Raw genomic sequence first — 22,531 nt, 5'->3', positions numbered from 1 at the left:
CATCTTTTCTAAATTGGGATATCGGGGAATTACTTTTTCTCCTCTACTTTTTGTGATATATAATCTAGAACCTAAAGAAGCTACTATAAACAGTGTGAAAGAATAAAGTGGAATGAAAGATGATGCAACAAATCGATATGAGCATTTTTGGTCAATCTAATGGTATTCTAGCAAATGAATCAGAATTGAGCAATGATTCTGATAAACAAAAGGTGCTCAAATTATGAGAAACACTATATATGTATAGAACGCTTGTACATAGATTATAGGAACTAGCTATTAACTTAAAACAAGAGAAGAAATCACAATACGAAATATAATAAGATGAAAGAATATGTGTTCAATTCCACGAACTACAAGATTAACCAAAAACATAAACAAACTTTACCATAGCAAGGAGTTATTCCTATTCACAGTAGCCTCTCTAACCTCAACGTGGGTTTAAGGTCTGCGTACACACTACCCTCTTCATACCCCACTCGTATGACATTATACTCGGTTTGTTGTTCTTGTTGATACAAGAAGATAGTGCTAGTTTGTGGGTCAACTATTATCACTTTGTTTAATTAATTATACGATAGATTTGTTAAAAGATGTAAGAGACTCTTTCTAGTAACTCAAATGTGTGTGCTTGTAAGGGTGCTCAAATTCTATAAAGTTTTAGGGGTTAAAACGAGTTTGAGCTTAATTTCATGGTCACAAGTCACAACTAACAATTAACTTGGAGTGCAAAGTCAAAAGTCAAATTAAAAAGGTCCCCCAAACCGACCCGTTAACTTCTATTCGGGTCAAACCTTCATCATAGAGACTCCGTAAAGGAAAGAGAAGCGAGAGAGAGAGAGAGAGAGAGAGAGAGATGGGTCTGATCTACGCAGCATTGTTGTGCTTCCTTGTTGGAGTTTATGGTGCAAGATCAGAGCAGTTGAGCACGAAAGAGTGTGAAAATCTCGGGTTTTCGGGTCTAGCTCTGTGCTCCGATTGTAGAACTCTTGTTGAGTATGTTAAAGATCAAGGTTCTTTTTCCGATCCTTTATTCTCTCTACGTCTACACCTAATATGCACATATTTTTCATTTTTCAGTCCTTGTAATTTATGTCTTTTTAAATTAATACTTTTGGGTCCAAACATAAATCCATAAAAAAGGATTGGGGGAAAGTATTGACCTTGACATTGTATTCAAGGCGGCTGAAGATGAGCTTGGATCCGTAGGTGTTTATGGCCTGAAGTTTAGTTCAAATGTGGTAATTAGGTTGGAGGAAATGGGTCCAGAAGGGGGATGATTTAAGGTTAAAGCAAAAAAGGAGCTATAAAATAGTCTATCCAGCGGTGATTAGCTAGCTGAGCGGGTGTGAATTGGGGAAAAACTTCGGAGATTGCAGTATAATTGAAAGAGAACAGGGAATTGGAGGAGTTGGATAGAATGGGCCTAGGCACTAAATCCAAGTCATATTGTTTTCCCTGTATATTGACAGCCTCATATTCAGTGGCGACTAAGTAGAGGGAAGGGGGTTTCAGGGTTCAATTGAAACCCCTTCGTCAAAAAATTATACTGCACCAATAGGGTAAAAATGAATTCTTTTTATTATATGAAAACTGTTTAATCCCCTTGGCATGAAAAGAAATTCTAGCATAGTGGTAAAGGGGGTGCAAAGTTGTTGCAAGTCCTAAGTTCAAATCCCAGTTGTCACAACTCACATCCTTCAATTTTATAAATTCCTGGCTTCTCCACTACTCATAATGGAGGAAAGGTAGTAACGAGCCATATACAACTTCAGAATTTCTTTTTTTGATAAGCTACAGGATAAGAATTCTAGACCTGGTAATAGCACTAACAAAAGATCTCCCATCCATATGTTGGTTGCCCATCCAAAACAACTTTTACATACTTATCATGCTTAGTCGGCTCTTTTTCCAGGCACAAAAAATGGAAATGGCATTCAATAGTTGCTTTAACTCATCCAAGACAAGATTTATCCCACATCTGTGGATAACTAAGATTTGTTATCTCTATTACAAAAGGGCAAGTCTAAAGTCAAGGGGTTAACAAAGTCCAAAAAGGTATCAGGGGAATTAACAGGGGAAAGACTGCTCGAACTACATAGACTTGTTAGTCATCTAGCCTTAAGAATGTAAACTGGAGAAGAAATGCCCTCAAAAAATCTTACGATTCCTCTCTGTCCATATACACCAAAAAATACATGCTGGGATCATTTCCATACTTTCCTGATGGATTTTCAAACCTTTCATGTACTCCAGCTAATCAATGCATCTTTTACACTGTCAGGCATAACCCATTTGAGACCAAAAACTGATATGAATATGTTCCATATGTCTGTAACTGCTGCACGGTGTAAAAAAGGTGTCTATTGGTTTCAATTGCCTGTTGACACATATAGCATCTCTTGACAATGTGAAAATTTCTCCTACTAAGGTTGTCCTGAGTGAGGCATGCTTCATATAAGGCTACCCAGCTAAGGCGAATCAACTTTAATGGTAACTTGGTTCTCCTAATGAACTTCCATAGCCAATTGACTACCATTTCATTTTGAGCACAAAGGGAGAGGTATCCTGCCCTCACTGAGTATTTTCCATCTTCTTTATCACCCCAAATGAGTCTGTCTTGGCCCTGGCCGTTGATTAGGAATGACCCTAGCCTCTCCAGTAGATTGAGTAGATCCTGTAGCTCCCAGTCTTGCATGTTTCTCCTGAATTAAGGATTCCAGGTGTTATCAGCTCTGCTTTGTGAAATTGTTGAGTGTCTGCTTGTGGATATTGAATATAGGACGTGGAATTCAGCTTGCAGTGTTGAGTCCCCTAAACATCTATCTTTCCAGAACTTGATGTTTGGTCCATTGCCTTCTAGAAAATGCTGAAACCTCTAGAAAATCGGGAGGTTTCATTTGCTGACTGTAATATGAGAGGATCATATGGGTATGTAAAAGGTTGTGTCAATGTCAGTCATCCATGTCTGATTGTGATTGGAAATGTTTGAACTTATTCAACCTTTGATGGACATGTCCTGTATTTTAAGACTGACCTCAGTGTATATGATAGAAGCACACTAATTATTTTTGATTTATTGAGAAAAGGATCATGCATAGTTAGAAAAAACAACTTTATCCAATGAAAGGAAAAAGAATAGTGTGATAGAAACAATGGCATTAATGCAAAAAAATGGCCAAAAAAATAACCAATAGGTCCATTGAAACCATATTTTGATGCCGGAACAATTTCCATTTTATTGTTTGTTCCGCTTTTTGTGATTATAAGGAGTTAAGAACAAAAAAATAAACTGCTCTTCTCTCAGTGTTTTCTGTCGTTTTTTTCTTGTATAATTTCCATGTGTGTGACAGTATGGTTATATCTTGCTAAATAGTATTGATTATATATTTTTTACAGAGTTGGTGTCTGAATGTTTGAGCTGTTGCACTGAAGACTCTGATGATGCCATGAGTAAGGTACAGATGCGACCGATACATTTCCTCTGCTAGAGGTCATTTTTCGGCGGCTTTAATTTAGGGTTGTATTTAGAGTTTTGAAGACTCTCCTCTGGTTTTCCTGTAGTGCTGCCCAATATTTTGTTTGAAAGTTTTGGCTTCCATGCATATATTGTAGAGATAAGATGGACTCATGTTTGCACCCAAAATAAATAATCAAAATAAAATAGCAGCAAGACTAAGACTCAATAAAGGCACTTATCTGCCCTTCCCTGGACGTGTATCCATCCATTATTTTATTTTTTTGTGTTAGCTTGTTTTGGGAAAATTGAAAATATCACCTTTTTGGTTTCGATACTTGGTTCACAATCCCCACTTGCTTAGGAAATGAATAAAGCTGTAAAAAAATGAGAAGCGGGCGACTCATTCTTCTTTTTTCAAGCACCTTGACCAAAAAGTTATTGGGAGGTCGAGGGAGAAAATAAGATGTCAAAAAATCGCTTTGGAGAAGGCTGTCTTTTCTTTCTTTCTTTTTGCATCCTTTTCTCTTGCTTGGGGATTGTGGAATTCCTAAAGATTCTAAGACAATCTACGACTGTTGCGCAAGTACATTGCATGCTATCATACAATGACTAGAGTAAATCTTGAACACTCTTGAAATGATGCCCTTTACTTTGAAATGGTACTTCTAATCTACTCTGATTGTGATTGCAGGTTGTTTATTCTGGAGCAATTTTGGAAGTCTGCATGAGAAAGCTGGTTTTCTATCCTGAAGTCGTTGGATTCATTGAAGAAGAAAAGGATAAGTTCCCTTACGTAAAAGTTCAATATGCATATAATTCTCCGCCAAAGTTGATCATGTTGGATGATCATGGAGAGCACAAGGAGACCATTAGGTCATCTTCCCGTCTCCTTTTCCCCTCTTTCCTTTGTGTTTTGTGTGTGTTCACAACCGATTTTCTATTTCTATACTGTCGTTGTTAGAGTGCATGGAGCATGAGAAGTATTGCCCCATCAGGATCCTTGCGCTCAGTTGCATTTTCTAAAATCCTGCTTTCTTATGGATTTCTATTTCATGCTTGGGAAACATAACTGTATTGAGCACACTGGTATCAGTCTTTTAGTTGCCATTAGAAGATCAACCTTTGGGTCATGAGTGCATCGCATGCTAACCAATTTCATTCTGATTAGTAACGCGAGGAGCTGCAAAAGCTGCAATTTCTGGAGTTCAGCTATTTATTTAACTCTAATTTATTGTTCAACAAAGATTAATACCCTGCATTGCATCTTCCTGTGCACTTCTGTTTAATATCGGCAAGATCTTATTCTGGTTTTCTAATGTCTTTGTTACATCTTGCAGAATTGATAACTGGAAACGCGAGCACATATTGCAGTTCTTGAAAGAGAAGGTTAAACCATCATCAGATAGCTAACGTTGCTGGTGGTCTCGTCTCGTTTTGATCAAGAGCGGCGGGAAGCATGGGCTTTTCTTAAACCTGCATCAAGTTTCAGAAATCTCTTATTCCCGGAGATTGTTTTTAAAGTAAAGAGCTCGTAACATGCAATTATTAGCAACTTATGAACTGGATTTTATGCTTTTTACGTGCTTGATGTAGTCATTAGATTTCATGGTCCTGCTCTTTTTCTTTTTCTTTTTCAATCTTCTTTCCTACTAACTCCCTCCCACTCTGTCTTTAATTTGTCATTACTAAATTACAGTTCAAGAGTAGCTTTGCCTCAAAAAAGAAAACTTGAGCAATACTAATTAATAGTCGTAATCATATTAAAAGCAATTGAAAATTTGAAAACATAAACGCCAAGAGGTGTTTGTTTGGAAAAACAAATTGGAAAAATTGACAGCCAAAACTCAAAAAGTTCTTTGTACTTTTGAAAATATATCGAAGACACAATCTATCTTGCCTTAAAAAATAAGGTGGTACCGGACATGGTTTAAAAGCAGATACTAGAAGGAAAAATTTAAAGACTAGGTATTATTTACGCCTATTTCATAAGATTCTATCTTCTTTGATGAAGACTTAAATTAACAAAAGGGAAGAGTGAAGGTAAAGTTGTTCACTTTCAGTTTAAGAGAGCTTTAAATGGCAAAACGTTAGAGAGTTGCAAGTGTAAGAACATCGCTAAATGTAATTTTAAAACGAGAGTCCAGTAATTTCGGAAACATTTATAAAACCTATGGGATTAAGGGAATCTAAAAAGAGGTTTGTGCAATTAACCTAGAATGAAATTCCATGATTTAGTAAAGCGAGAGCATGAACATAGTAAATGCTGAACCACATCGTATATGAACAATGTGTCTATGGTTACCCGATACACCAAAAAACTTAAATGATCTTCAAGCACTAACAGGCATTTAAATTTAGATGTAAATTACAGGTTATGCATCAACATGCAGAAGAATGGAGAGAGATTGGAGAAAACAATAGGCGTATGACATCTCTTTTGCCACCACAATCTAAAAATGAGAATACAGGTAGGTCAAAATTCTTTGGACAGCCTCCCCACTTGTGTACAATTGATAAAGCTGCAGCACAGTCACAAGAAACATAAGAACCATAAACTCGATCACACTAGATGCCTATACGACTGCACTGCCTTCAGGTCTGCTGTGTTTCGACACCAGCTTTCTGAAACTCAGCATCTTATTCAATGCTCCAATATAGGCTCGGACACTAGAGATAACAATATCCATATCTGCTCCGGTTCCACTGTGGAAGAAGAGAGTAGACATATAAGACTTTTTTTGGTAACATATCCCATATATTAATCAAATCATCAGCAGAGAGTCTGTACTGGAAGCCAGAATTTACAACTTGTGTAAGACATTTCTAATAGGAGAAAAGAAAAAACAATAATTCATGACTCGCTAGAAAACATAATGTATCTAGCTATATGTCGGTCGAAAATATATCGGGTACATGTTTGACATCCAGCCAATCATGTCGGTCTACTACTATGAAGTTTGACTCCCCAACTTGCTGGACGCACTGACACAAGTCTTCCCTCTGGATAAGTCAAATGACGAAATAAAGATTGGAGAAAGGACTTGGGGGTACAGGGATAACTGTTGGGAGCAGTATTTCCGGAGAGGAGGGGAGAGAGTTTGTAGTGGCAGAAACATGAATCTGACGTCTACTATGGCTATGTTTTTTTTTTATAAGGTAAATTGTATTAATCAAAAGGGAGAGAACTCCCGTATACACGAAGTATACCAAAAACGTAAAGAATTTACATCAGAACATGATTCTCTACAAAAGACGCCCAATCTTCTATACAAGTAGGGGCTAAATGAGTGCACCAAAAAGCGATCAAAGATAAAAGACTATTCTTAAGATGTGAAAAAGGAGACTCAATCTCCTCAAAAGCTCTCCTATTTCTCTCCCCCCATACTACCCACATGAGAGCTAACGGGGCGAAGTTCCACGCCTTTTGCTTTCTTCTTCTACGGAAACCAGCCCAGCTATATAATATTTCCTTTACAGTGCTTGGCATCACCCATTGAACACCAAAAAGATTCAGGATTGCCCTTCACAAAGCAGAGGACACACGGCAATGCAACAAAAGGTGATCAACTTCTTCCCCTGAGCTTTTACACATGTAGCACCAATTAACAAGTGTAATTCCTCTCTTTCGGAGATTTTCATCGGTCAAGATCACTCCCCTCGCCGCTAGCCATGCAAAAAAGCACACCTTCGTGGGCACCCTAGGAATCCAGATCGAGGAGTATGGAAAAGTGGTCTCCTCTCTCACCAACATACTCTGGTAAAAGGACTTTACGGTGAACAAACCATCGCCACGCAAGCCCCATCTCCAAGAGTCGCAGGATGGTTGGGGCATGTCTTGCCTATACAGCAGTGCCAACAAATCTTGGAGCTCCGCAATCTCCCAATCTTGCATGTTCCTTCTGAATGAGAGGTCTCATACTACCCCCTTCATGCTCCTTACGAATCTGTTGGACCATCAGTAACTTCTGGTTTGAAACTCTAAAGACGTGGGGGAAGGAGACCCTCAGAGTATCCTCTCCACACCACCTATGATTCCAAAAGCTGATTCTCCTTCCATCTCCCACCCTGTAAGTGATGTTGCCACTGAATGCTTCCCAATTTTCATGATGCTCCACATGCCGCACCCGAAAGGTGTTGTGATTGCCTTGGTCTTCCAACCCCCTCCCGTGGAATCGTACTTTTCTACTATGACCTCCCTCCATAGAGCATGTTCTTCTACCCCGAATCTCCACAGCCACTTTTCCATTAAAACTCTGTTAAATACCCTAAGATCTTTCACTCCAAGTCCACCCCACTTCTTTGGGGAAGTGACTGTCTACCAATTCACTAGATGAAACTTTCTAGTTCCATCCGCTGCATCCCAAAGAAAGTTCCTTTGAAGTCGTTCCAGTTTTTCTGTGATGCTCACCAGTGCTTGAAACAGGGATAAGTAATAGATGGGCATACTCGATAAAGTGCTTTTGATAAGCACTTCCTTACCTCCTTTTGACAAATACCTTTTCTGCCACCCTGCTAATCATTTTTCAACCCGCTCGATCACTGGATTCCAAACCGTAGTATCCTTATATGAAGCACCCAAAGGGAGGCCCAGGTAAGTAGTGGGAAGGGAGCCCACCTTGCATCTGAGAACATAAGACAAGGCATCAATATTAGTAACCTCACCTACCGGGAAAATCTCACACTTGCCGATGTTGATTTTGAGTCTTGATACTAACTGAAACCACTGCAGGACCTGCTTCAGGTAGGTCAACTGATCCATATCGACATCACAGAAAACCAGTGTGTCATCCACAAATAGCAAATGTGAGACTCTTCGGGCACTGAGCACCCCAATCGGAGCCGAGAATCCTCTCAAGAAGCCTCCGCCCGCCGCACGATCCATCATTTTGCTCAGAGCATCCATCACTAGAATGAATAACATGGGGGATAGGGGGTCACCTTGCCTGAGACCCCTGGAGCTGCCAAAGAAACCACATGGGCTACCATTAACCAGGACAAAGAATCTGACTGAGGAAATGCAGAACTTGACCCATCCCCTCCATCTTTCCCCAAACCCCATCCGCATCATAATGAAGTCCAGGAACTCCCAATTGACATGGTCGAAAGCCTTCTCAAGGTCCAACTTGCATAGTAAGCCGGGTTCTCTATTTTTCCTTCTGGAGTCTACAAGTTCATTTGCCACCAAAGCAGCATCCAGGATCTGCCTACCTTCCACAAACGCATTCTGGGAGGACGAAACAGTCATGTCAAGAACCTTCTTAAGTCTGTTGGAAAGCACTTTAGAAATAATCTTATAAATGCTCCCCACGAGACTAATAGGCTTGTAGTCTCTGATACAAGATGCACATTCTTTCTTAAGCACAATAGTAATAAAGATTGCATTGATACTTCTCTCGAAAACACCATTCACATGGAAATATTCAATGGCTTCCATCAACTCCCCCTTGATGGTGTCCCAAAAGAGCTGAAAGAAAGCCAAAGAGAAACCATCAGGCCCGGGGCCTTATCGCTAGCACAACTCGACACAGCCTCGTGCACCTCCTCCTCCTCGAAAACCCTTTCTAGCCACTCGATGTCTCCCTCCCTTATATGGTTGAACTCTATTCCCCCAAAGTCGGCCTCCAACTAACTTCCTCTTTATATAAGTTCTCATAAAACCCCGCTATTGCCCATTTTACCTCCTCTCCCTCAATCCTCACCCCATCTACAACTATGGACTTTATGAAGTTTCTCCTTCGATTTGCGACCACCACCCTATGGAAAAACTTGGTATTCGAATCCCTCTCCTTTAACCAAAGCGCCCTCGATTTTTGCCGCCAACTAGTCTCCTGAGCTATTGCTAACTCGACTATTTCCCTCTTAACCTCCCCCAATCTCTTTTTCTCAGATTCATCTAACTCCCCCGCCCCTACCCCTCTTTCTAAATCCCTCAATTCATGCATAAGCTCCCTCATTTTAACCTCTACCCTCCCAAAAACCTCCTTATTCCACCTAATAATATCTCTCTTGAGCAATTTGAGTTTCTTCGAAAGACGGTATGAAGGTGTCCCTGATACCGCGTAGCTTGTCCACCATTCTTTCACCTTGTCACCGAATCCTGGCACTTTCAACCACATGTTTTCGAATCGGAAGGGATCACGCACCCCCCTCCCTCTGCATCCATCTAGCAAAATAGGCAAATGATCTGAAGTCAACCTAGGTAAAGGAATCTGCAGCACATTCGGCACCAGCTCATCATATGAGGGAGATATCAGGAATCTATCAAGTCTAGACCTTGAGTTGGAATCCTCCGCCCTGGCCCAAGTAAACCTTTCCCCTGACAGAGGAAGGTCAATGAGAAAGTGATCATTGATGAAGTTAGAAAACTACTCCATGGCCCTCGAAATCACACCACCCTAATCTCTCCTCCGGGAATCAGATAGTGTTAAAGTCTCCCCCTAGAACCCATGGAATGTCCCATTCCCCCATAATATTGGCCAGTTCCACCCAGAAAGACACCTTGGACCCTTCCCCTGCCGGCCCGTACACTCCCCCAAATCCCCACTCCACCCCACTCACTCTATCTTTGACGAGAGTTGCCAAAGAAAAAACTCTCTTCCTAATCTCCTTTACCTCCAAGCTTCTATCATCCCACATAAGTAGAATGCCCCCGGCACTTTCCGCTGCTGGGACCCAGTCATATTTCACCCAACTACCTCCCCAGACACTTCTCACGATCGCATCCGACAAAACTTCCATTTTGGTCTCCTGAAAACAAACTAGGTTGGCACCCCACTCCCTAACTCCCACTTTGATGATGGCCCTTTTGTTTGGGTCATTCATCCCCCTCACATTCCATGAAAGGATCTTAACTTCCATAAGCGACAATAGCCCCCATTTCCCCACCCCCCTAGCCGAGGTCCCTTTCTCTCTGTCACACACTCGCCCCCTTCTCTGATACACCACATCCCCTAAGTTATTTTGCTTAACACCTTTACCCAACTCCCTCCCTGCACCATCGTAAAGAGATTGTTGCTCAATCTCCCTCAATAGTTCTAACACCCTATCTTCCTTCCCTTTAACAGAAACACCTAGAAACTTCCCAAAGTTTAATAGTTTATCCTCCATTTTTTTTTATAAGGAAATAAACATATAAATAATAGTTTATCCTCCATCCAGAAAGACATATCCCCTCCTCCGATCCTTGACGAAATTGGGCAGGCGTCTTCTATATGTACCCTTTCCTTGCTACTACCAGAGGAATACAAGACCATAGCATTGCTAGCACTAGGAGTTTTAACCTCCGAAAGGGTCTCACCATTTCCTTGAGGGGCAACAACCTCTGAAATTAACACCCCGCTGCTATAGGAATGTCCAGAACCATCAGTAGGGTAGCATGGCGGAAGAGAGCATGGAACCATTGGCGGCATATTAACTGAAAGTACTGGTCCGACACTAACATCAATTGGGGCATGCTCAACAATCTCCCCGGAAGAAGAAGAAACTTTAAGTGTGACCTCAGCACAACTAAGCCCAGGAGCAGGTGAGGGGTTGATGGAACCGGGTCCATCAGAGGCGGGGGGTCGTGGATTAACAGCACCATCCTTAGCCGGTTCTGCCCCTGCAGCAGCGGCCATCGTAGAGGGGCACAAGTCACTAGAGCTCGGTGAAGAAGTGCCATTGTGTGAAGCACCATGGCCAGAGGAAGGAGGAACGACTGTTCCCATATGCTTAGGAGCCTTATCATGCGCAGCTTGAAATAATCTGGGGCCCTTAGGATTAATTCTAATGGAATTGGGGAAAGTTGTTGGACCCATGTGAGGAGGCCCAGGCCTATACTTGCTGAAAACTTGCCCGGCCCTATGATAAGTAAAAGAGGATCATCTCATTCTGCCTTTCCAGCCCGCATCACTAACCCATTCACGTCTTCTCCTCCTGTTAAAATTTTGTCTTCCTCCCCCAATTTCAAACCTCCCGTCTCTTCTCGATCTAACGTCTGATTCCGGCTTAATCAAGTGATCCGGTGAGCCCTCCCCTCCCCTCAGAGACTGATTTCCCCTCCCCTCCCTTCTATTTGACCTTACCTTTTCTTCCGTCGCTATCACAGGCATAAAGATAGGGCGAAATTCAGGGCTCAACCAAACCCTATAACTCAAGTAGCCATCTTCCACCACATTGGAGACAGGGATTCTGCCCCCTTTCCTCACCACAATCCTCACTCGCGAGAGATCGTGTAAACTGCAAGCAGTGTTGTAAATAGCGAGCGCTATGTCGCTAATAGCGAGTAGCGTAGCGATGCGAGACTGTGTCGCTTCTTTCATCTGTTGCGTTGTGATTTACATAAAGCGATCGCCTCTGCTTGTGTAGCGAGAGGCGACAGTGTGGCGAGAGGCGACTGAAGCGTCGCTTTTTTAAAAAGAAAAAAGAAAAAGGGCAAAGACTTAAGAAAAAAGGTCGTGATTAGGGCTTGACTCTCAGAAGTTTCTTTCTTCTTCAACTTCGAACAACAGAGCAGCCAAGTTTCTGAAAAAAGGTCGCGATTAGGGCTCGCGATTACTGTGCCATAGTCTTCTTCATCAAGTTTCTGCCATCTGAAAAACCAGGTATGCTTCTCTGAGTTTCCTTTCTTTCTTCTTCTTCTTTCTTCTTTCTTCTTCTTCTTTCTATTTGTTTTGCTCTGTTTTTTGTCGAGAACAACAGAAACAGAGAGTCTGCTTTTGTGCTCTGTTTTTCGAGCAAAATAACAGAGGCTCTTCCCTTCCTCTTTCTTCTTCTCTTATTTTTTTTTTTGGCTATGTTTTTCGATCAGCAACAGAGGCAGTAGCTCTTTCTTTTTAGGCTCTGTTTTGTTTGCTCTGTTTTTTCAATTATAGACTTAATAGTCTTATAGAGTAGAATTAATAGCATATAGAATCTATTGAGTTTTTAATTTTTGAATTGATATATTTATAAACTTATTATTGTTATTGAGTTTTTAGTTATATATATATATAATATTTTATGTTTTTGTATAAATTGTCTCTTCACATCAAAAAGGCGAGCGCTTCGCTGCGCGCCTCTCGCCTCAGTGAAGCGGGTCTTCATCGCTATTTGTCGCCGCACGCTATCCAAAACACTGACTGCAAGTGACATCAATAAAAACCCCCACAGATTTCCTATATCTTCTTGAATAGGTCAAGACACCAAAGATGCACCGGGAGACCCACCATGTTGACCACCAATGTTTCGCCAGTGAAGCAAGGGTCAAGACACCCATCATGCTCCACCCATCTGTCTAGATTTAAGAAGTTCCCATCGAACCAACTGTTTCCTCTGACAAGAATTTCTGAAGCTTGAGATTTGTCAACAAAACGAAAGAGATATTGAGTGCCCCCCAATTGCGATATTTTCAGCCCGTCCTTGACGTTCCATGCCTCTGTTGCCCAGTTCCTAACAGCCTCTGGAGAACCAACCCATTTGGAGAAAGACCCAATGAGACTAGATTCCAAGAAACCCTTGCACCTGAGAGTGTGCTCCTCGGACAGCGAGAAGTCCGGCTCCTGTCCTACATCGAGCTTTCGATGGCATCTTCCCCCAAGTTCTAGGGCTGGCCAAGAGACAACTTTGATAAAAGACATGTTTTCCAGTTTTCTAGATTCTAGAGAGAAAAAAGAACTTCTCTCTGTACAATCTATCATATTCTAAATGCGGTTGTCCCGAAAAATCTGGCCGGAAAAAGCCTCAATAGTTGGAATAATTTGGAATAATAGTATTCACAGTGGGTGAAAACAGTATATAGGAAGGGAGGAAGGTTTTCTCGTACTGAACAAAGAAAACAATCGTCAGAATTTGGGGTTTAAAGGCTGGAAAAAGAAAAAGTCGTCGGAATTTGGTGAAACTGGCACGGGAAGACTCGGAAAAGCCTCGAGAAGAGGTTGTCTGAAGAAAAAAATTTGAAAGGTCGCCGGAAAAAGCCACACGCGTCGGCGCATGGCTGAGATCTCGCCGGAAAAACAAGCGAGTTGGCGGCGCGTGAGGGCTCGGTTGCCGGAGAACTTTACTGGGGTTTGGACGCGGGAAGCTTAGCTCTTGATGGGCGCGGTGGAATCTTAGGAAGAAGAAGAGAGGGAAGAGTCTCGGCCATAGAATGCTCTGTTGCGAGGGCCTGCTGGTGTATGTCTTCCCCTTAGCATAGGGTGTAAAGAAGACTAATATGGGAACTACTATGGCTATGTTTCAGCTAATATATTCATGCTATGCATTTTCCATTCAAATATCCCCGTCTGCTATCTATCATAGGTCTCATACAGCATTTTTCTATTCATGTGTTAACCCTAAATCTGAGTTATGTATAGTTAGCTTTATAGAAAAGCATATCAATTTGGCTCATTTCACTTCCATTTCATGTCCTTGCTTCCAAAATTTACCAACATCTCCCTATATTTCCTAGGTTCTATCAAAGAAAGAGCGCAAATAAACGGAAACAGCATGGCCGGTACATTTCATACCTAAACGAACGGTGTACAGTCTCTCCAGTTAAAGCATGGGTTGATGTATGTCCATTCTCCCCACGAATTAAAACTCTGGTTGAAGCTATGGCATCTATACCTTCCGTGACTGCATTCAAGGAATATTCAAGTAGTGCTACAGGTACCTGCATAATGGGTGAAAACTACATTCATAACAGAGGCCACAAACAGTACAAGAAGAGCATCAAATATTAAAGCTTCACATTAAACAAAAAAAGATGAATAAATGAAAACCAAAAATTGACTGCTACTTTAGAGCCAAACACCATCTCCTAGAGCCAAATCTGCTTGTAAGACAAGTTCAAAATGTAGATTTCTCACTCAAAATGGTTGTTTAACACAGTTTTACATATTTTTAGAAACTATTATAAAGCCAGTAGGTTGATCATTTATGTGGAACATGATGAAATGGCTCTCGATAGATATCTTCACAATGCATTAGAGTAAATAGCAGGCACTTGTTACGCAGAATTTGGCTGTCTGCTATGCCATTGTTGAATTCAGTGCTGGATGCTGAGTTAGGGTTGGACTAGCTTTAAAAAAGGACTTTATGTGGTTATTAGTTTTGAAATGGAACTCTAGTCATAGTTTTTAAGTACAACTCCATATAATTGGGCTGACCTGACTTCTTTCCCAACAAGAAAACTGTCAGAAAAAAAAAATTGACCCTAAGGCACTTTTTCTGTAGAACAGATGATGACAAAAAGTATACATGTAAGAGGACTCAACAAGACTTTAAATCCAAAATCATGTGCTTTCAAATACTTTGCTCAACAAATCTCCAACCTATAGCCAGGGGAGACACAAAATCAGTATCTATATAATTTTGATGATTTGCATAAAAGAGATTCTACCGAATGTGCATTTCAAAATTGAACATTAACCAACAGATCAGCTTGCAATCAACATGAGTCCTAATACTGTGACAAGATTATTAGGAAATTCGTTTTCTATTTCAGACCTTTACAATGAGATCAACTGCCTTGTAAGCCGCATCAACTGGCCCCGTTCCAACAGAACAAGAAACATGCTCTTGACCATCAGCGTCAATGAGCTTAACAGTTGCCGTAGAAAGGCCAAGACTTCCACATGTAACCTGTCCATCGAACAGGAACTCTTTCGATCAGCTGAACTATCCTTTCCAATCCAGACCTAAGTCAGAAAATTAAATAAAACCAATGTAAATGTAGTCAACATTGACATTTACCTGTACATTTTCGAGTTGCCAAACAAATTGAGGCTGGAAAACTTCATCTGACATCAATGCTATCAGGTCATCATCTGTAATTTTCTGAATGAGCAGTAGGAGATAAATAGATGGTCAAAAAACATATCCACGATATCAACATCATATTAGATCCACACAGTAGCTTAACCTTAGTTTCAAATTGAACTGATAAAAGTTAGCCAGATAACCCTTTCAAATGAGCAGAAGAAAGTTTGCACAAGGAAAAGATGATTTAAAAGGTCCTAGCACAAATTTGTCAGTTACCCCAGCTCGAGAAGAGGGGTATTTTATAATATACAAGGTATAATAGGAAAATTTTACACTTCAGTTTATAACCAACATGGAGTTGGACCATACCAATTTTCAGGAGTCATTTCTAAGATTTTTACCACCCGACTTTTTCATTCACATCCACCCTCCATTTTCTTCATCTGTTTCTCTCTCAATTCCACCTTTTCTCATACTTAATTCGTGTCACCTTACAGCATTTTAGAAGTACTTACACACCCAGTTGTTTCCAGGTTCACACGAGTGATTATACAACCCAGACACAGAGATAAAGAAAACACTACAACTAATAAAATTAGAAGATGCAACATACTTCGTCTTGTTCAAAAAAATGTGACATACTTTGTAAACGTAATAATGATTACTGAGAGAGAGAGATAATTATATTTTTAGCCCGTGTTCTATCGAGTATCCACAAGGTCAATCTATGAAGGAGAAATGTTCCACCCATCAACCCCCCCCCCCCCCAAAAAAAGCTTCTCAACATCGCAAAATTAATAAACTGCACCACGGGGCATCTCCACAGGCATTTGAATGACAATGTAAATATACCTTACAACAATGGAAATTTCAACAACGTAATTCACCTTTTTCTTCTCAGCCACAGATTTGAATCGCCAAAAGAGGTCCTCAAGTTCTTTTCCCTCAATATCGTATCCAAGCTGCATCAGGATTAAAGTATTTGTTTCATGCTCTTAAATATAAGAAATAAACTCAATTCCAGGGCATACAATTTACCTCGAGCATTTTGGCTTGCAAAGCATGACGCCCACTACACAAAAATGTTCAATGTATTAATTTCTTATAGGAATGAAGCAATTAGATTTAAATGATGAATAGTGCAGGTTCAGAGGGAGGCATGGGAGGGACAATGGTACAGACTATGATGATGATTATCTGATGCAACGGTGGCTCTGACCAAATTATAGTGAGGCAAACTCAATAAGCTTCTTCTACTTCATCCCTCCATGAGAAGAGAGGAAGTTCCTAAAGACCTCTACAGTATTTTAAAACAACAAAGATGTGATTCATTATTGAAACAGCAACAGTATGTTGATCAGGAAGCCTTATTCGAGTACTACAGAAATATATCCTCCATAGCAACAAAAAGGATGTAGTAAATCTAAGCAAGTTCAATAATTAACGGATAATAAGCAAAAGCTAGAAGAGCACAGAAATCTAACATTTATGCCATCATAGCAACAAGCACTGATTGGAAAATCACATACCTGAGTTTCCCGAGGACGATACCAGATTCATTAGCTCGGTTAAGCCCAATATCTTCAGGAGATATAATCTCATATGTATCTTTGTGTTTTAACATTCCATCCTAGAGACCACAAAGTAGTTTAAGCTAAAGAGTTTGAAAAAGAACAACTGAATTAATTAAACTTCACAACCTTACAATAATAAAAAGGTAGAGAATCCAGCTTTGAGGCAAGAAAAGGGAGCGGGAGACATTATATACTACATTTTTTCAAAGATGTTCAACTGAAACACTTTATGCAGTTCAAGATGAATCAAAAACAGATGCAAACAGAACAACTAACAAATCTCTAACTAGATATGTGGCAGATTTATTCACAGATATCCAAATATAGGAATAATAACTACGCATCTAAAGTGAAAAGGGCCAAAAGCAAATGGATAATCTGAAAAATGAAAGAGTAAGTGGATTCAAACTCTTGAAGGGAAGCTATTCTATGTCAGGAGGTATAAGATCTCTGACCTTCCTGGAATATGCTCACCAATGTCTACAATGATCTAATGCCCCAAGAAGGAATACTTGGAGCTACTTTCTAGTGGTTTGTTGGTACTTTGAGGCTTCTCTTTTAGTTTAAAAGTCTTTCTATTGGCTGTGAGCTGTTGCTTAAAACTTGGAGAACAACCCTTCAAGCTAACAGAGCCAACTTTTCAGAGTAACTGAAAAGCTGTGACATACCAGCAAAGAAAGCTATAGTCTTCGCATTGTCCCAAATTTTTAGACATGTCACTGAGAATAAAAAGATATTGTGTATCCTCGAGCTTTCAGCAGCTCTTAATGATAGTTTCAAAAGCATCTAATAATCCCTTTCCCTTCTTCTGTTCTCCTTCTCTGCTTCTCCTTCATTCTCTTAAACTCTTGCGTCAACTCACTGTCAGTGTTGTCAAAGGTGCGCTTAAGCCCTGAAGCGAGGCTCAAAACATGTTGAGCGCTTCGCCTCGCTTTGTGGGCGCTTTAGTATCACATCAAGGCTCTAAGGCATACTATTCCTTGCCAATGAGTGTAATCATGAAAAGGCAACATTAAACAATTGATATTTCACTTTATCGTAATCTTTTTCCAATTTCTTTGTCCATATATTTGTTATTCATGTTTATAATTATTAGTCTTGTACTACATATACATATTTTTACTTTTTCTCCAGTTGCGCCTTTTTTCATTAAAGCTCACGCTTTATTTGCGTTTTGCACTTAAAGACCCAACGGACCTTAGAGCTTTTTTGCGCTTTTCGCCTTTGATAATGCTGCTCACTATTCAGTGTATATCCGCAAATTACTCTTAAAACAGCTCCCATATTATGCTTTTGTAGATGTCAGATTCAGCAACCTAGTAACCAGAATCAGACCTATTCTGAAATCTCTGTTATTTTAGGGCGACAAGATAAAAGATAATATAGTTTATGCTCACTTGTTTTCTTCGTCTGCGGATAATTGTACTGTTTATAGGATTTGTGCAAGAAAAAAGTCTTTGTTCTTACCCAGTTACCCGAGGGAATAGTGAAAAAAAAGTCTTTGCTCAAAGCAAGGTAATACAAGTTACAGAACTTATTGGATGAATAGAGTATCTATTTTCAACTTAAATAGCAAAATTTTGTGCTTAGTCAAAGCAGAATAAAGCAAAAATTAACATTCAAGCAAATATGCCCTTGAACTAATAAGAGGATTGAGTTGCCTCTTTCAAGAACTGTTTAGGGTTTAGAACATTGATCTCTTTCAACAATGAATTAGAGCAAAATTACGCAGACCTGATGGATGCCACTTTCATGAGCAAAAGCATTAGCTCCAACAATGGCCTTGTGTGGCTGCACATGAAGCCCGGTGTACTCCTCTACCTGCATAGAAAAGGGTCAGCAGAAGGCGCTTCAGAAAGATATTAACCAGCAAAATATCTCCAGAGACTATAAGATAGTAGGGGACAAACCATCTTGCTTGACATGAGTATATGTTGTGTATTAATTCCTGTATACAGGCCACCTAGTACTTGCTCTCCACGACATTTTAAGGCCATTACAACCTATTCCAGCATTGTCGAAGGTAACAGGTTAGAAAATGAAAGCCCAAAATGCCCAAGAGGAAAAGCAAACAGAACAAGCAACACAGAGGACAAAAGAACCCCATACAAGTTAGTAGTTGTCCGTTTCAACATAACACATCACAACCAATAGCAGAAATTTGCTTCAAAATTTGGTTGCAAGTTTGCAACTATTGTTTTCAAATAGTTAGAAACATAGATGGTCGATCAAGCCATAAAGGATGAGCAAAACCAAACCTAATAAATAATAGTGAAAAGCTAACATACGGGAAAGAGAGAGGAATATACTATGATAGCACATGAAATTCCATCCTTCATCCAAAATTGGATGTCTCGCTGTGACATTAAATAGTTTCAAAAGGATAAATGAAAATCTGTAGTCACTATAAAGTTTGCTTTTTTCTTAGCCTCAGAGAAGTAGAAAACTTGTGCACCGTAGAAGTGAGTGGCATAATTTTAATTGTGGAAAATAGTCAATCCAAAGAGGAAAGGCAACCAAATGCGAGGCATAGGAAATACTAACTTCAACAAAAGGAAATCATCAATCAACTATGCCTCAATCCCAAATCAGTTGGGTTCAGCCATATCAATATGCTATACCCATTCACTTTGTTCAAACTTTGACTTTTAACACAAAGTAGGTTTATCTAAAACCAGAGGTGTCTAAGTTTCACATTTATCTCTACAGGGACATACAAGCCTTCTAACCAGAAGAAAAAAAGATCATCGAGAAACAACTACTTTAAGGGAGTGTAATAATAACAGCTAAACATTAATTCAAACTAGATATCGCCTATATAGATCCTTTACTTATAGTTGTAATATTTCATAGCTAGTCAAATTGATTCCGCGAGATTGGAGGACTTTCGATATAACTTCCTTCTATGACTTAAGGTCTACTTTTTCCGCTTTTATCACCTTCAATCATCATAGTGTCACACCTATGGACCAATGCGTCTAAAGGCTACAGAGGATATGGTCAAAAAGAAAGTCCTCCCTCTGTCTTAACTCTTAAAATCAAGATGATTGTATATTTTCATTTCACTTTTTGTGTAAAGAGAGATTTTTGGAAGATGCTCAGCCTTTACTTGAGTTAATAGAGTCCTTGTAAGATGAACAAGAGCATTTTTGCTGTTTTTGAACTGTAAATATAGTCCAGCACAGCCTTTGTGCTGATGATAATACATTGTTACCTTTCTCGAAAAGAAAAATATCAGTTTAAAGTCAAGATGTTAATTGTTTAGGAAGAGGTAGAATAGTTCCTTTTGTGCAGAGAATGCCTTACAGTGCTATGGGAAAATATTTTGAAGACCCATCTTTATGACGGGGAAAGAATAGAGGGGAACTCATAGTCCGGTTGTATACTTAGTGATTCCACCTCTTACCACCCCTCAAATTTTGGAGCTCAAATCATGCACATAAGAGAACTGAAGTTTCTCAGTGAAGAACCCACACACACCTCCTCCAAAGAAGCATTTCCAGCTCTTTCACCGATTCCATTGATGGTCACTTCTACTTGTCTTGCACCTGCACATGCTCCCTGAAATTGAACACACTTTAATGAACATACAGTTTAAGTTGGTATAAACCACTAGGTTCTAAACAACATTGAACTGCATACAGCTAAGGTGTTGGCAGTAGAAAGCCCAAGATCGTTCTGGCAGTGCGTTGAGATGATCACATCTCCAATTCCTGGGGTATTGGCCTTTATATCAGCGATCAATTTTCCAAATTCACTGGGAACAGTGTATCCAACAGTATCAGGGATGTTAAGGGTTGTTGCCCCAGCTTTGATGACCTCTCCAAGGATATGATAGAGGAACTCAGGATCAGATCTGAGAGGAATAAACAGGAAATAAGGCTCAGTTCAGAATACAATGACGGCAACAGATCCAAGCTACAGAAATGCATGAAAGTGGTTACCATTGCCAATTTTAATCACTGAACTAGTCCACGAGCTTTTATGCATGACAATAGAAAAATAGTAGGTAGTTTAAACCTCTTACTTGAGATCTCAAAGCATCATACCAGAAAACTCCTTAATAGGAAAAGGCAACTTAACAGAGCATAAATTTCACGCTCTTACACACGCTAATAGAGAAGAATGCAATGAACAAGTGTGTTCATTAAAAACCAGTTTAGTGTCAACAGACTTGTGACAAGATCATCTCCAGAAACTTTACAGAATTCTGAAGGATCATTCATGATTCACCAGCTAAAATGCTAATCATTTTTATCTGAATCTATATATAACTATCTTTAAGCATAAAACTATCTATCCAGCTATAAGACCATAATGGCCATGACTCATCCACAAGAGAAATAAAAAAAATAGCATCTTATCCCTTATTTCTTTTTGGTGCATCCATGAGATCCCTATAAGCATAGAAGATTGAGTGTTGTTAATTAGAAAATCATATTATTTTGAAAGCTTTCTGCTTTTGGGCATACTTCATGTACATGGGAAGATATTTGCTATTTTTTAATAAATTTGATTACTTTATCAAAAAAAAAAAAGGGACATTCCTGGATTGCCTAAATTTAATAAGCATCACCACACAAAAAAGGCCTCAGAATCAACAATTCTAGCAGGGATGTGGTTATATGAAGTGAAATGATAACACAAAGTATGTATACAACAGTATTTGATGGGGCACGAAGTTTAAATGTTAATTGATGTAAATATTATCTTACACAATATATCATACTACTGACAATGAAAAAATAAATAAAGTAATGGTTAATAAGTAAGTTAGTGTAACAGGGACATTAACACATCAAAGTTTAAATTTTTAATACCTGAAAAGTTGAATAACTTTAAATTTTTCAATCATTTTGGAAAGTTCAAAATGGAAGTGTAAAGTGCAAACCTTCCAGCATCTTCAGGGCTAAATTCAACATCCTCACAACCAATACTCCTAGCATAAGCAACCATACTTCTAGCTTTCTCCACAACTTCATCTCTACTCATCTTCAACTTAAACTTCATATGTATCTCACTAGTCGCAATAAACGTATGAATCCTCGGTTTTTTCGCATACTTCACAGCCTCCCAAGCCTTATCAATATCCCTCTTATTACACCTCGCAAGTCCACAGATTACCGGAACATGTCCCTCTTCATACACACCATTTCCAACTTCCTTCGCTATTAATTTCACAGCTTCGAGATCAGCTTCAGAAGAAGCAGGAAAACCGGCTTCAATTATGTCAACACCAAGCTTAGCTAACTGACGCGCAACGTCGAGTTTTTCTTTTGTGGTCATTGTGGCGCCTGGAGATTGTTCGCCGTCGCGGAGAGTGGTGTCGAAGATGCGGATGTATTTCGGGTCGGGAATGTGGCTCGGGGTATAGTCGGGTCGACGGCGGATTGCGCAGCAGATAATAGGGGAACATTTGGGGATTGATGATTTGAAGTTGAAGAGAGCTTGGGTTTGAATGAGAGGATTTTGGGGATGCAATGAGATGTTAGGGTTACGGGAAAATGTATGGTTTGCGGTGATAGACGCCATTGGAGGAGAAGAGAAGAACAGAGGGGCGGAGTTGTGTGGAGAGTTGGGAATGATGGAGTCAAAGATGAAGGGTGTGAGTGGATTTTAGTGGCGGCGCACGAGTGTGAAATTTGACAAAAGAAAATTTTAAAAAATAAAATTAATAAGATTTTAAGGTGGTTATCCATATTAAATATGCGGGATGGATTCCCCTCAATACCTTCTGATTGCCTGTCACACATGACTTGCATAGCGTGTTTTTTAGGATTGAACATGTTGCATA

The 22,531-nt window shown here is 39.8% G+C and overlaps 2 protein-coding genes across 2 annotated transcripts; one reads left to right on the top strand and one right to left on the bottom strand.

The window, feature by feature from the left end:
• The first annotated feature begins 779 nt into the window (after positions 1 to 779).
• Positions 780 to 5,072, top strand: LOC107825049 (uncharacterized). Its single transcript, XM_016651880.2, has 4 exons — positions 780 to 1,013; positions 3,400 to 3,458; positions 4,152 to 4,333; positions 4,798 to 5,072. The coding sequence occupies exons 1-4, from the start codon at positions 857 to 859 to the stop codon at positions 4,868 to 4,870; spliced, it is 471 nt and encodes a 156-aa protein (XP_016507366.1). The 5' UTR covers positions 780 to 856; the 3' UTR covers positions 4,871 to 5,072.
• Positions 5,073 to 5,784: 712 nt separating this feature from the next.
• Positions 5,785 to 22,412, bottom strand: LOC107760648 (2-isopropylmalate synthase B). The gene is made up of 12 exons (XM_075244748.1): positions 21,629 to 22,412; positions 20,380 to 20,593; positions 20,218 to 20,298; positions 18,648 to 18,740; positions 18,472 to 18,558; positions 16,693 to 16,793; positions 16,202 to 16,235; positions 16,051 to 16,125; positions 15,155 to 15,238; positions 14,909 to 15,043; positions 13,927 to 14,072; positions 5,785 to 6,163 (listed from the first exon to the last, which is right to left on the bottom strand). The coding sequence occupies exons 1-12, from the start codon at positions 22,267 to 22,269 to the stop codon at positions 6,034 to 6,036; spliced, it is 1,821 nt and encodes a 606-aa protein (XP_075100849.1). The 5' UTR covers positions 22,270 to 22,412; the 3' UTR covers positions 5,785 to 6,033.
• Positions 22,413 to 22,531: the final 119 nt, after the last annotated feature.

The sequence above is a fragment of the Nicotiana tabacum genome, chromosome 22, assembly GCF_000715075.1.
Source record: "Nicotiana tabacum cultivar K326 chromosome 22, ASM71507v2, whole genome shotgun sequence".
Lineage (NCBI taxonomy): Eukaryota > Viridiplantae > Streptophyta > Magnoliopsida > Solanales > Solanaceae > Nicotiana > Nicotiana tabacum.
This window is presented reverse-complemented; position numbering and strand designations above follow the sequence as displayed.